Below are 16,032 nucleotides of genomic sequence, written 5' to 3'. Positions count from 1 at the left end.
CGTCAAAAAAACCATACCAACGTTGAGAATTTCCACCCATCATCATCTCTGCAACTTTCTTGATGACTTAATACAAACTGGGCCAACTATAAACATCTGGTGAACTTCTTGTCAACGCAATCTTGCCGAATAAATATAACCTACGAACTGTTGACCAATAAATATCACGGACAAATGCATGCCAACGTCAAGTAACTTTTGTCAAGCAATTGGAATGTTTTTCCTTCATATATTTTTTAATACTAAGCTTTATATTTTGACTTATATCTTTTTACCATATATTAGCAGTTATTTGACCTATATTTCAAACTTTGACCACGGCTTTAAGCCATCAACTGTCATTTATAGTCACATGACGCCTTCATTTTTAAATGTACTGCTTATGAATCTACCAGTTTTTATGTATCAATTGATTGTATTATATATTCTCATTGAACTGATTTCATATGCCTTCCACTATGTATTAGACATCTATTAATGACTACGGCTTCAAGCCACCTTCTTTTACTATAGTACAATCAAACAAGTCCTATTCAACAAAGAACTACATATGTTTTTATCAATATATTAGATTTTTAGTTACTCCATGAACATGTTTATAACAGACGTAAATCTTACCTCTCTTATAATCATCAAACACATTTTTGAATATCTTTAACCATATGCCTGGTAAAATAATAAGGTTTTTGATAATGACTGAGGATGCCTCACAGTAGGAGGCGAAACATGTCTCATCTGAATAATGTTTTAAAGTAAATGCCAACATCTTGTAATGTATTGAATAGGTGGAAATAAACAAAAAATATTATCCTATATACAGTTTATGAAACTTTCAATACGGACGAAAAATGATTTTCATCACTTGTAATAACATATCACTTAGTCGAGCAGCTCTTCTCCTTTCTCCCAAGTCTTCCCAGCCCAAACTTCGCAACATTTTTGTAACGCTACTCTTTTGTCGGAAATCACCCACAATCATCGGCCCAGGGAATTTTTTCTAGTAAAGTATGTGGGATGGGAATTTTAGTACCATATGTGTTTATTTTTGGTATCATAATTATGATTTGCTTACATGCTCCCATAGTGTTCAGTATTCTTCTGGTCAACATGATTCAGAAGTTCATAGAGGAAAATTCGAGGTAGTGTTAGTGTTTTCGGTGAGCAACATAAGGATGTAGGCTACTTGAATCCTGAAATCCTGAAAATATCATTATATGTAAGTTTTTTCTTAAATTTTTAGAAGTTTTAAGTATTCTGGTGTATTATCCCATAATATAAGAACTGACTGAAAGTACATAATTTTACCATTTATTTAAAAAAACTCTGATTTCATACTTGTTACTTTTACTGTCCATACCATGTTAAAACAAACTGTTTTCTGTTGTTTAGTAACAATGGTAACATGATCATTCCATGTAAGATATTCTCTGACATATAAATAGATGGTTTCAAAAGAAAAGCAGTAAGAAGATAACCAGGTATAGCTGGAATAACAAAATCAGAACCCCGATAGATTTCATTTTGGTCAAGAAAGGGAATGGAAAAATGTTGGTAGATGTTACAGCACCCCACCCCCCAGGTGAATCTTTTGAAGGAGATAACAGAGTTGTGGTAGCAAAATTAACCCCCAAGTACCGAGGTCTGGGCACCGAGACCGCTTCTGCATTGTTGACTTTAAATATCTCGAAACTCCAGTATTGCAACAGGCCCTAACTTTATTGTTACGTTCTGATAATAAGCCCCACCCCAGTAGTATGACTGTAACAGTTTCAAGGGTTACACACAGTCATGATTGATCTTCTGGAAGTGGCCTATATAATGGACCTTGGTATTTATGTTAACATTGGGTATGAAGTGAAATGTCTCAGCAATCAGCCATGATTCATCTCATGCAAGAAGCGTGTGAGACCGGATATCAGTGTTTACTTTATCATTGGGTGGGAAGTTCATAATTTTAGTGATACCGTAACTCTTCATGAAGGGGACTTATGCAGTGAACAGTCATGCAGGCACTAGTGTCACAAATAAGACTACTTTGAATACCTCCAGAACATGTGTTACAAGTGAAGGCTTTACTGAAGTTCTGCAGGAATGGCTTAAAGAGGACTGTAGTGACGGAGGCAATCGTGAAGACAATATTGCTATTTATAGCGATCATAGTTCGGACTCCAAAAATAGTTAAAATAATGAGGAAGTGGCAGGTAGTGCAGTGAATGATGAGATAGAAGCAAATAGTATGAGTGAATCTTCTGACAAAGGTAATGATTACATAGTTCAACCTTGTTATTATTATGGGAAAAATTTATATAAATGATCATCAAAACTCTGCTTCCCCAAGCAGTCTTAGACACTGAAACATAATCCCAGCTTTACAACGTACAGCTCAGATTGGTAGGTGATCCCACATCTGTATGGAATCTTTTAATAACGGATTGTGATCTCGGTATCTTTCTGTTATGGGAAAGTGTAAAACTCACCAGACAGAGAGAAGCAAATTCAAATCACAAACAGACTTGAGAAATGTAGATATGCTGGAGCTGAAAGCCATGATGACAGAAGTGAACACAAAGCAGCAATTTCTGAGGTATTTGACTCATTTGTCAAGAACTGTTGGAGTGCGTTCATTGTTGGGTCCTCTGCATGTATTGACGAGATGAGTTTCGGTAGGGAGGTGTAGATTCAGGATGTATGTGCCTAGTAAGCCATCCAAGTAAGTACTAAAATTGATGGGTCTTATAGGAATAACTATTTCTACTGCTTCAACTGTGGTATGGGGCAAAATGCTGGCAACCAGGAATGAGTTAGCTGAAAAATTAATGTTCAATAGTGGACCAACTATATAAGACGTACAGACACAAGTTGATTTGTGGAGTGAAGATTGGTGCTGTGAAAAGCAAGACTTTGATCGTGACAAAAGGTAACAGAGCAGCCTGGGGAGTGATAAGAATAGGAAATGAATCTCTCAAAATGGTAAAAGCTTTTAAGTATTTGGGCAGCACAATTTGGTTGGGGAAATCAGTTTAAGAGTACAACAATTGACAAGTTTATACCCATGTGTGAGAGTTGTATGGAACAAGGATATGCCAGTGAAATGCAGGAAGACTTTAAACTCATACTATTTTAGACCTCTATTGACCTATGCATCAGCAGTGTGGATTGTAACTAAGTGAAATCAAAGTAAGGTCCAGACTTGCAGGAGCATACAGTGAGAGACAAGACGAGATAGAATATGGAAGGAGGAAGTAAGGAGAAGAGTAGGAGTTTGTAAACTTCACGGAGAGATTGACATATCAAAGCTGAAATGGTTTGGACACATGATGACAATGCCAGGGGAGAGAATTCCAAAGAGAACATACATGAATACGACTGTAAAGAGGCCTCGAGGACGGCCTGGAATGAGATATGGAGGAGCTGTGTAATGGACTGTATTGAAATTAGATAAGTCGATAGCAGTATATTGCTAGACGAGGAGGAGTGGTGGAAATTTCAAGCACTACCCTCCCAGAGAGATTCTGGAAAAGGGAATGGATGAATAAGAAAATATAAACCTAATATTTTGGAGGATTATGCCCTCACTATATTTATGTTGAACTGTTTTATATCCTGTTGCCTAGAATGTTTTAAATTGTATTTATTTTCTAGGCTTCCAAAATTGTTGTTGCTTATTTGAGCGTTATTATTATCAGCATACATTATTTACAGAAAGGGCCCAAGGACTGAACCTTGCCACCTACTATAATATCACTCCACTTTCATTGTACATCATCTTTTTTTTTTTTCAAGTAAAATTTTTTGCTTTTGGACACTTGAGTAAGATTCAACCATTTTAAGTTAATTCCTTTTACACCATAAAACTGAATTTTTGCAATAATATCTAATGACTCACACATGAAATGCTTTGGGTATGCTGCACATTAAGCCTGCTGTGGAATGTCCTTCATATAGTACTGTAGGTTAGTAGGTTAGGAGACTTGATTTATAGTGTCAACTAGAGTAGTAAATGTGAAGGATTTCTTTTTAAAGCCATGTTGAGAAATTGTTTATTTGTAATGCCTCTGTTCTTAACATGATGGCAAACAACACTGAACTACTTTTTCAACTATGTTTGAGAAACTACATGATACAGATACCAGTCAGACATTTTTGAATTCCAGTGGTCCACATTTATGAAGAGACTTTACAACTGTATAGTTCACTGTTTCTGGAAATACTCCTTTTTTAAACAGCTGGTTTATAATAATTGCTAGAGGTCAAAAATTTAGTCACTGATTTGTTTTAGTGCAAAAGATGGTACTGGGTGAGTTGGTGTGCCGTTAAGAGCGCGCAGCTGTGAGCTTGCATCTGGGAGATAGTTGAATCAGGCTCTCGACAGCCCTAAAGATGGTTTTCTCTGGTTTCCCATTTTCACACCAGGGAAAATTAATTAAGGCCACAGCTGCTTCCTTCACACTCCTAGGACTTTCCTATCCCATCATTGCCATAAGACCTATCTGTGTCAGTGCAACGTAAAGCAAATTGTAAAAAAAGTAAAAGATGGTACTTCATCCCATCCAAGGGATTCATTTGGTTTTAAGGACTCCATCACTTCCTTGACTTATTTATAATTTATGGTTTCACTTCTAAAGGAATTTTCTAATTGCATAATTTCATTTTCATTTTCTTTATCTGCTATTTGTTTTACGTCGCATCAACGCAGATAGGTCTTATGGTGACAATGGGATAGGAACGGCCTAGGAATGGGTAGGAAGCGGAGGTGGCCTTAATTAAGGTACAGCCCCAGCATTTGCTTGGTGTGAAAATGGGAAACCACGGAAAACTATCTTCAGGGCTGCCAACAGTGGGGTTCGAACCCACTATCTCCTGGATGCAAGCTCACAGCTCCGCGCTCCTAACCGCACAGCATTTTATTTATTTATTTAAGGCACTCTGTATATAAGGTGGTACCTGACGAGAATTTCTTGTTAAATTTGAAGAATGGTTATATTAAAAAGTTCTGCCATTTTATTTTTGTTAGTTATAATTCTTTCTGTGGTTCATGGTGTGGGTTACTGTAGTCACATTCTAGTTCGTGAACCATGGGCAATGGCTGAGTGGTCTAGTAAGTGGTCCTGAGAGTCGGGATACCAGTTGCTATGGAATGGGAGTGGGCATCTCAGACATATTCTGAGTCATGGCCCTCCTTGTGCTCAGGCGGCTAGGACTGTACAATCCACTGGTGGTCCATAACCCGTTAGAGGAGAGATCCTCACTTGGACTATGTGCAAGTAGGGTAGCATCCTGCTTCATGAATTTACCAAGCTCAGAACATTTTAAGCAAGCCTCGGACCTATGGGAGTAACGGAGTCCCACTCCCATTTGACAGGTGAGGGACTCCTTGGAAACAACTTAGCAAACAAAGTGGAATTCGATGGGGAGCTATCAATATTAATGGGGCTTATGGTAGAAAGAAAGTAGAAATGGCTGAGTCAGCTAAGAGGATGCATCTCGATGTACTAGGAGTAAGTGATATTTGGGTAAAGGGAGATAACGAGGAAGAGATAGGAGATTATAAAGTGTACTTGACGGGTGTTAGAAAGGGAAGGGCAGAGTCGTAGGGCTGTTTATCAGGAATACAATTGCACGCAACATAGTTTATGTTAAGCACGTAAATGAGCGAATGATGTGGGTAGATTTGTCAGTACCGAGCTTGATAGCTGCAGTCGCTTAAGTGCGGCCAGTATCCAGTAATCGGGAGATAGTGGGTTCGAGTCCCACTGTCGGCAGCCTTGAAGATGGTTTTCCGTGGTTTCCCATTTTCACACCAGGCAAATGCCGGGGCTGTACCATAATTAAGGCCACGGCTGCTTCCTTCCAACTCCTAGGCCTTTCCTATCCCATCACCGCCATAAGACCTATCTGTGTCAGTGCGACGTAAAGCAAATAGAAAAAAAAAAAAGATTTGTCAGTTGGAGGAATTAGGACAAGAATTGTCTCAGTGTATTCACCATGTGAGAGTGCAGGTGAGGATGATGTTGACAAGTTTTATGAAGCATTGAGTGACTTCATGGTCAGGGCCAACAGCAAGGATAGAATAGTGCTAACGGGCGATTTCAATGCAAGAGTTGGGGATAGAACTGAAGGATACGAAAGGCAGATTGGTAAATGTGGAGAAGATATGGAAGCTAATGGGAATGAGAAGCGTTTGCTGGACTTCTGTGCTAGTATGGGTTTAGCAGTTACAAATACATTCTTCAAGCATAAGGCTATTCATCGCTACACATGGGAAGCTAGGGGTACCAGAACCATAATAGACTATATCCTAACCGACTTCGAATTCAGGAAATCTGTTAGGAATGTACAAGTTTTCTGGGGATTTTTCGATGATACAGACCACTATCTGATCTGTAGTGAACTAAGTATCTCTAGGTCTAGGGTAGAGAAAGTGAAATCTGTTTGCAAACAGATAAGGGTAGAAAATCTCCAGGACATGGAAATCAGACAGAAGTACATGGATATGATTAGTGAGAAGTTTCGAGCAGTAGACAGTAAGCAGGTTCAGGATATAGAAAGAGAATGTGTGGCATACAGGGATGCTGTAGTAAAAACAGCAAGGGAATACCTAGGAACAACCGTGTGCAAACGTGGGAAAAGGCGAACATCTTGGTGGAATGATGAAGTGAGAGCAGCTTGTAAACGTAAAAAGAAGGCTTATCAGAAATGTCTCCAAACAAGAGCTTAGGCAGACAGGGATTTGTACGTAGATGAAAGAAACAGAGCGAAACAAATAGTTGTTGAATCCAAAAAGAAGTTGTGGGAAGACTTTGGTAATAACCTGGAAAAGCTAGGGCAAGCAGCAGGGAAACCTTTCTGGACAGTAATAAAGAATCTTAGGAAGGGAGGGAAAAATGAAATGAACATTGTTTTGAGTAATTCAGGTGAACTCATAATAGATCCCAGGGAATCACTGGAGAGGTGGAGGGAATATTTTGAACATCTTTTCAACGTGAAAGGAAATCTTCCTGGTGGTGTTGCGAACAGCCAAGCTCATCTGGAGGAGGAAAATGATGTTGGTGAAATTACGCTTGAGGAAGTGGAAAGGATGGTAAATAAACTCCACTGTCATAAAGCAGCAGGAATAGTTGAAATTAGACCTGAAATGGTGAAGTATAGTGGTAAAGCAGGGATGAAATAGCTTCCTAGAGTAGTAAGATTAACATGGAGGGTTGGTAAGGTACTTCAGATTGGACAAAAGCAGTAATTGCACCTATCTATAAGCAAGGGAACAGGAAGGATTGCAACAACTATCGAGGTATCTCATTGATTAGCGTACCAGGCAAAGTATTCACTGGCATCTTGGAAGGGAGGGTGCGATCAGTCGTTGAGAGGAAGTTGGATGAAAACCAGTGTGGTTCCAGACCACAGAGAGGCTGTCAGGATCAGATTTTCAGTATGCGCCAGGTAATTGAAAAATGCTACGAGAGTAATAGGCAGTTGTGTTTATGTTTCGTAGATCTAGAGAAGGCATATGACAGGGTACCAAGGGAAAAGATGTTCGCCATACTGGGGGACTATGGAATTAAAAGTAGATTATTAAAATCAATCAAAAGCATTTATGTTGACAATTGGGCTTCAATGAGAATTGATGGCAGAATGAGTTCTTGGTTCAAGGTACTTACAGGGATTAGGCAAGGCTGTAATCTTTCACCTTTGCTGTTTGTAGTTTACATGGATCATCTGCTGAAAGGTATAAAATGGCAGGGAGGGTTTCAGTTAGGTGGAAATGTAGTAAGCAGTCTGGCCTATGCTGACGATTTGGTCTTAATGGCAGATTGTGCCGTAAGCCTGCATTCTAATATCTTGGAACTTGAAAATAGGTGCAATGAGTATGGTATGAAAATTAGCCTTTCAAGGACTAAATTGATGTCAGTGGGTAAGAAATTCAACAGAATTGAATGTCAGATTGGTGATACAAAACTAGAACAGGTTGATAATTTCAACTATTTAGGTTGTGTGTTCTCCCAGGATGGTAATTTAGTAAGTGAGATTGAATCAAGGTGTAGTAAAGCTAATGCAGTGAGCTCGCAGTAACGATCAACAGTATTCTGTAAGAAGGAAGTCAGCTCCCAGACGAAACTATCTTGACATCGGTCTGTTTTCAGACCAACTTTACTTTACGGGAGCGAAAGCTGGGTGGACTCGGGATATCTTATTCGTAAGTTAGAAGTAACAGACATGAAGGTAGAGAGAATGATTACTGGTACAAACAGGTGGGAAAAATTGCAGGAGGGTGTTTGGAATGAGGAGATAAAGTTAATTTAGGAATGAACTCAATGAATGAAGCTGTATGCATAAACCGGCTTTGGTGGTGGGGTCATTTGCAGCGAATGGAGGAGGGTAGGTTACCTAGGAGAATAATGGACTCTGTTATGGAGGATAAGAGAAGTAGAGGTTAGACCAAGACGATGATGGTTAGACTCAGTTTCTGACAATTTAAAGATAACAGGTATAGAACTAAATTAGGCCACAGCACTAGTTGCAAATAGAGGATTGTGGCGATGTTTAGTACATTCACAGAGGCTTGCAGACTGAATGCTGAAAGGCATAACAGTCTATAATGATAATGTATTGTAACCATAAAAGTTTGTTTCGATGGCTAGCTGAACACAAGACTCGGCCCAGGGATGAGTGGCCCTTATCTGAATTGTTACAGAGGAGAGGGAAGTAAGATAAGTATAATGGAACGCTAATTATTTTAAAAAGTTTATTCATGAAATAAAGTCAGATTTTAACATCACCTCAGCACAGCAGTTACAATGAGTACTTCTCCTTGGGGCTGAATTGGTCCTGATACATTGCGGGTCGCAATGTCTGCTCATGGCACCACCATCTTCCGAGCCAGTCTCGAATATCTCAGAGGTCTGGATGGTCTAGGAGCACTCAGAGTCTTGGTTGTAACGTGGCACTGGGGCATGAAATGGACTCAAAGTCTGCACAAATGAGATAATAGTTAGTAGAGATCTGCACTCAATTGTCTTCACAGTGGGATTTCACTTAGTTAGACAAACACAGACATTGCTGATAGATTAAATTGAACTCAGAATCAAACTTGTGATGTATTAATCACGTAAAACAAAAGTCACCTTATTAAAGTTAAGTGTGAGAATATTGTTCAAATAACGATGTAGAAAACAAGGTATCCCGTTTTAATACTTCACACAACATCAAATGAAAAAGAATAAGTTCCATGAATTTAGTCCCGTTCACTATCGAAAATGGCAAAAGAAAACACTGTCCTTCCTGGAACCGTCCTGGGTTTGACGCAAGTCTTATTGGAATAATTATGGAAAAACATATCAGATGTAAGGCTTTTCAGTCGTTTGCTCTATTAACCAGCGTTTTGTCTTTTGTCTGACACTAGACTCATCAGAGTAGGATGTGTCAGACCCTACCCACTGACGCTGGGGTGTATGCAGGTGAACTTATCAGAAGCCCTTATAAGAGGCATAGTCTGATAACTGCATATGGGAGATAAATCTCCACAATGGAATTGTTGCCCGCCTAGCAATTCTGAATGAAAAATTCTAAATTCCCATGGAGGGAATTAGATCTTTTTCACCAATAGAGCATGTCAAAAACATATCAGATGTAAGGCTTTTCAGGCGTTTGCTTTAAAGCCTTACATCTGATATGTTTTTGACATGCTCTATTGGTGAAAAATATCTAATTCCCTCCATGGGAATTTAGAATTTTCCATAATTATGGAATGTTAAATGCACCAGATCGTTTAAATATTGTATTGAGTTTATGCTCACTTAAGAATCTGGACACTTGTAAAAGAGAATCAAAGTTTGACAACACTGTTAAATATGATTAGTTATATCAGTCGTTTGTAACATAGACATACAGTTTGAAAAATGTTCTAACACCTTTCGTATAACAACTATGCAGTGTGATGCTTCACTACCGTAAATTCAATAACCTGAACAGTCTGAAAATATTGGATTATATTCCACTACTAGCACAGTTTATCATTTATTAAGATCAAATAGAAAATCATGGACAGTTTGACGTCTCACTGACAATCACGTTTCAACACTTTCAGTATTCAGTGTAAAGTTAGTCACTTTCATTCAAATGCGAACATCAAATTATATTAGCGTAACATTGTATTGGTGAAAGAATGTAAGTTTCAGTTACACTGTTCTCGTAAATGATAATGCTCCTCAACTGTTCACATTTCCTCAAAGGCGCAGTTTCTGTCATCACACACGCGACACTGAAAATATTCTAAGTCTTGCAGTGCGTCGTAATACGCGGACTTAAACTTTCGCAGAGAGTCGAACAGACGACTTACATTGTAACTGCAGAATACCCAACAGCTGGCCGTCCAATCTTGACTGTGGTACAAGGTGAACTGGCTTGACAAGCGAAATGCCTGCCTTTTTATTCAGTATCCCCAAGAAATTGTAATGGTTAATATCTTCCGTAATTTTCAACAGATCTCCTTGAAACTTGGGAATCCTGATTATAAAAAATTAGGCTACACGGTGATGTAGTTCATTTCTTCATATCTTAATTCGTTTAGAAGAAATTAATGATGGAAAAGAATAGAACATTCCGTCATCTGACGTAATACAACCTTGACCAAGTTCTCCAGTTGTGACGTCTCACTTCCCCGCTGCTCACAGCTGACATGATCGCAGGGGAAGCGTGCTCGGCGGGTAACATAACTCCACACACATCGGGGACTTTAACTTAGAACCATGTTATGGGTGTAGTATGTATGTATAATTCTTTCTTCAGTGAGTGTGTTTGGTATTTGTTCCCGTCATCATAGTATGACCCAAAATGCCTTGAATAGCTTATTCCTGGACAAATATTAGAAAGTAACAACAAGTGTCAAATCAAGTCATATATTCTTGTCCTTATTCCTGGACAAAATAAACAACAGATTTATAGCCTAGGTGTGAATATGCCCTATGTCCTCATTTGATTAGTATTTTATTGTAATTAGAATATACTGTCATTGAACTTCTGAACCTCTTTTGTTACAGGTGAAGTACTCGACTGAACCTATCTACATTCCAGTCCCTGACATACAGAGCATATCATGTGGACTGAGACACACAGTGTTTGTTTCAGGTGCCGGACAGGTGTATGTGTGTGGGACTGGTAGGAAAGGTCAGCTGGGACTGTCTGCTAAAGATGGTAGTATACAAAGTGAGGCGGATAAACCCATTATTGGTAAGATTCAGTTGTGTGGGTTTTTTTTAATGTGTAAGAATGTAAACACTGAACACACCTTGAAAACCTGGGTGGAAGTAATAGAGGTCTCAGAGGTTACCGAGGCATGCTACTCTAATGCTTTGCATGATATTAAAGTATACAGGATAATTAATAAGTCCCTCCAGGGTTTTGAAACTTTGATAGTGCAATAATAATGTCTGATACAGCAAAACAACTCCTATCAACACAAACTTACGTAACTTATAGATGCTCAAAATGTACAGCCTTGGTAATACAGCAGAAAACAATCCTGTATACCCGTTCCTATCACATGTCCCAACATCTCACAGTCAATACCAACGAATGCATGTGTGATCCTTTCTCACAGTTTTGCAAAATTATGTGGCACAGGCAACATGTATACACGATCTTTGATGTAAACCCATACAAAAAATCAAATGGGATTAAGTGAGGTGACCATGGAGGCCATGAAACTAGGAAGTAATCTCAAGTAGCACACCCTATCCAGTGACGTGCAATTTCAACATTGAGATGATCACAGTTGCAGCTGAAAATGTGGTGGAGCCCTACCCTGTTGCAAAATGTCCTCTCTATCTTCCTATAATTGTGGCACTTTGTCAGCATGGGTAGATATACTGTATCAATAATAGTTCCTTCTGCAAAGAAAATGACACATAGACCTTTGATGAAGAAACTGCACAAAACACATTCACTTTAGGTGAAATGCGGATCTCTGTAATGGTTCGATGTGCCAGACATATGAAAAGTGGGTTCGTCACTAAAAATCTGTTTCTCAACAAAACCATTGTCTTCTAGCTGCTCTTGAAAATTGACACAAAATTGCAAATGGCCATAAAGATTACAAGGTCTGCAAGAGCTGCAGCCAGTATGGTTTCCTTCATAAACATTGAATAGAATTCGCCAGGCAATTGACTGAGACATCTGTAATTCCTGACTTGCACTCCTGGCATAGGCTTCTCTCACATGTTCTGCAGTCTCAGCCAATGGTCCTGCCCAGGTTATTCATTTAGCATTGCACAGGCTACCAGTCTCCTTGTATGTCTTCAACTACACATGAATTGTGTAGTTTATAAATGTATTACTCAAAATTAGTTTCGGCAGACTGAAGAGCCTAACAGTTATAGATTAACTGAGTCAAAACTGGCAAGAAATTACAAATCAGAAGTTGTCTTACCATTGTCAGTTTATTATACATAGGTACTCCCATTTCACAGCAATTTGTACTTTTTTATATGCTTTCTTTTATTGGTTCCAATTGTATATCCTGGATGTCATTGTTTTCTATGAAATGAAATGGCTTATGGCTTTTAGTGCTGGGTGTTTCCAAGGATATGTTTGGCTTGCCAGGTGCAGGTCTTTTGATTCAACGCCCATAGGCGACCTGCGTATTGTGTTGTGATGAGGATGAAATGAAGACGATGCATACACCCAGCCCCTGTGCTAGCGAAATTAACCAACGATGGTTAACGTTTCTGACCCTGCCGGGAATCGAACCTGGGACCCCTGTGACTGAAGGCCAGCACACTAACCATTTAGCCATGGAGCCTGACATTGTTCTCTATTATTAGCAACCTTTTGCTAACAAGTTTGTGTTTTTTCTAATATACTTTTCCTTAATTTGCTTAACTTATGTATCTGCTGATTAAGGCTTAAGGTTCAGTTGCGTATTGCTACTCAAACTGTGTTAAGCTCTTGCAGCTTTCAAACTGATGATGGAGTCCATGCTGGAAGGGTTCACGCATGATGCCTGCCTGATCTACCTACATGACATCATTGTGACAGGAGCACCTGAAAAACCTCCAGAGACTTCAAGGTGCTCGCCTAAAACTGGACCCTGAGAAGTGCCAGCAGTTCCACCAAGAGATGTGCTACCTATGGTACATTGTGTCATTGGAGGAAGTAGCCACTGACCTGGAAAATCTAGAAACCGGTTGAGACTGGCCTGTGCCAAAAGACAACATCTCAAAGCCACTCTCTCAGCTCACAGAAAAGAAGAAGCCGTTCTGTTGGACACCAGAGACAGAGGCCACACACATTGGAGTCACTTAACCTTTTCACTCCCACGCCCGAGTTAACTCGTACATCCGAGTGTCTTCCGCTGTCCCAACCACGAGTTAACTCATATTTCAAATGCCCCTCTCTCTCCCGGTGCTGAATTTGGTCGTATGTTCCAGTTCTGTCGCTGAACGTGAGATGGCATCATCTGACAATGCTCAGAGAAGAATACAGCTATCTCGATACATCGCAAGCGCCGTATATTTAGTCTCGACCTTTACACTATACTTTGACAGCTGTCTTGAGTCATCCAACATGGCTGCATCCACAAGCACTAGTAAACAAAGTTTGACGGAAAGTGATATTTTAGATGTTTTAGGTAATGATGACGAGTCTGAGTATAACGAGGATAGTGTGGATGATATATTAGTGAATGATTCTGTGGAAAGTGATAGTAGGAGTGATTTATCTGAAGGTGGGGAGGAGGAGGAATTAGAAATAGAACTTGATCACATGGTACAGAAATGACCGAGGTTATTGCCACCACATACAATTTCTCGTAGAACCTGGATAAATGACGCAAATTTTACACCAATAAAACATGATTTTGACCCAACCTAGTCTGGCATTAGGGACGAACTTAACCTCAACGAACATTCTACCGAATACGAAATATTCATTACGTTATTCACATAGGACAAATAAGACAAGCCATAAGAGGAAGGAAACTAGATATGAATGTGTCAAGTGTAGTGCTTCACGTTGTGTACACCCCTGCATGGAAATTTACCCCACAGTAGTGAAGTTTCGATGAAAATGTGAAGGGATAATGTTTTAATTTCATTTTTGGTCATAAAACTTTGTAAATAGTTGTATATATAAAATAAATATTAGCTTATTTCAGCTAGTGTAAAATTATCCAAAATAACCCGGGATGGGGCATGCATAAGCAGAAAGATCCTTTGGAGTGAAAAGGTTAAGGAGTACCATAGGTAGCATATCTGTTGCTGGAATTGTTGGCACTTCTCAGGGTTCAGTTTTAGGTGAGCACCTTGAAGTCTCTGTACCTGTTTTGGGTTATCTCAAGCCTGGAGAGAAGTTCATTATCAGCACCAACACCAGCACTGTGGGACTGATGGGGTGCTATCCCAGATCCAGAATGGAAAGGAAAATATGATGGCACACTACAGCATGGCATTAGCCAGTGCCAAGAGGAAGTACTTCTGCATTACCTTCCTTGAACTACTGGCCATTGTCAAGATGCTGGAGCACTTCCACAAATACCTGTTTAGATAGCTGTACCATCTTGAGCATCCACACTGACCATTCTACCTTGACGTGGCTTGTGAACTTGAAAAATCTGGAGGGACAGACTTTTTCGGTGGGTGCAATGCCTTCAGGAATATGACTTCACTGCCGGACACCGACTGGGAAGGAAACACTGCAATGCAACTTCCTGTCCAGGAGACCCTGTCCTGAGAACTGCATCCACTGTCAGAAGTGTTGAGAGGCAGGCAGATAAAGTGGACATCTGAGAGATGAGAGCTGTTGCCACATTTAGGAAACAGTTCCAGCAACAGAGAAGGAGAGAGAAAGTAAAAAATCTGGAAGAGGAAGTGTCGAAACTGAAGAAAGAAGCAGAAACCAGCAACAAGGAACGCATGAAGAAATGTGTATTTATATATGGTGTGCAGGAAGACAAGAAAGAAAACAAAGTGGACATAATTTATAAAGTGGTAGAAATTATACAGAACAGAATGAAAATTAATTTCAGTGAAGTGGACATCAATGACGCAGAAAAGATAGACAAAGTGCGAGGATACAGACAATAAAAGTGAAGCTGTTATCTACCTTGATGGCTGACATAGTGCTAAGAAACGCCATTTACAAGGGGAGAAAATTTGGGTCAAAAGAGACATGGGAAGAGAAGGGAGTGAGAATTTGAAAATTTTAAAGACATTTAATGAGAGTCAGACATCAAGGGCTGAGGGTGCACATAAGGGGCCAACAGCTGGTAGTATCCAGTGGCAGATTGGTACGAGTTTGGCCAGTGACGAAACTGCAAGTAATGGAAGAGAAGCTCAAGCAGGAAGAAGACATGGTGACAAGGCAAGAGGGAAGGCAGGTTGCAGATCGAGCGGTGGAACGAGACAAGGTAAGAGTCGAGCTCAACGCAGGGGTCAGTGGCCTGTGCAGTGCGGGAACAGAAACGAGGATTCAAGAGGTGGTGGTGGAGGGAAATTCTCAAGAAACGGCAAGTACAGAGTGCAGTGGACACGTGCATAACAAAGGTGAAGGTTCGAGGGACGAAATGAAAGGAAGAGAAGCTATGAACAAAGGGAGAAGTCTGAGTTTAAGAGACCTATGGGGTAAGAAAAAAGGTAAGGAGGGCAAAGAGCATCCCCAAATGTCCAGAAAAGAGGGAATGGAGGTAGAAGTAGAGAGGGACATAGTAACAAGAAGTAAAAATAAGGGAGGAAATGGAGAAGTACGGGAGGGCAAGTTATAACTAGATTGGAATAGGGTTTGTAAATATTGAAGGATTGTTAAGTAAATCAGGTAATAAGGAGGTCAAAAAAGTAGTGGAAAGCTTTGACATTGTGGCGCTCATAGAGACGTGGTTAGAAATAGGAAAGGAGGTAACATGGAGGGGGCTTGTGGTCAAGTATAAGTCCAAGAGAAAAGAGTGCAATAAGGGTAGAACGCCAGGGGAGATGGTGTTAATAAAGGAAGAGATTAGTGAATTAATAGAGGACATTGAGAACGAGTTGGAAGCAGTGGTCTGGCTTA

General features: G+C 39.8%; 1 protein-coding gene across 1 annotated transcript in view; it reads left to right on the top strand.

Moving 5' to 3' along the window:
* Window positions 1-16,032, top strand: part of LOC136877002 (secretion-regulating guanine nucleotide exchange factor) — a 52,803-nt gene that overhangs the window by 12,255 nt on the left and 24,516 nt on the right. The window contains exon 3 of the mRNA XM_067150787.2: window positions 11,034-11,223. Within this exon, the coding sequence (XP_067006888.2) occupies window positions 11,034-11,223 (190 nt within the window). The remainder of the gene's footprint in view (window positions 1-11,033; window positions 11,224-16,032) is intronic.

This window comes from Anabrus simplex, chromosome 7 (genome assembly GCF_040414725.1).
Source record: "Anabrus simplex isolate iqAnaSimp1 chromosome 7, ASM4041472v1, whole genome shotgun sequence".
NCBI classification, from domain to species: domain Eukaryota; kingdom Metazoa; phylum Arthropoda; class Insecta; order Orthoptera; family Tettigoniidae; genus Anabrus; species Anabrus simplex.
This window is presented reverse-complemented; position numbering and strand designations above follow the sequence as displayed.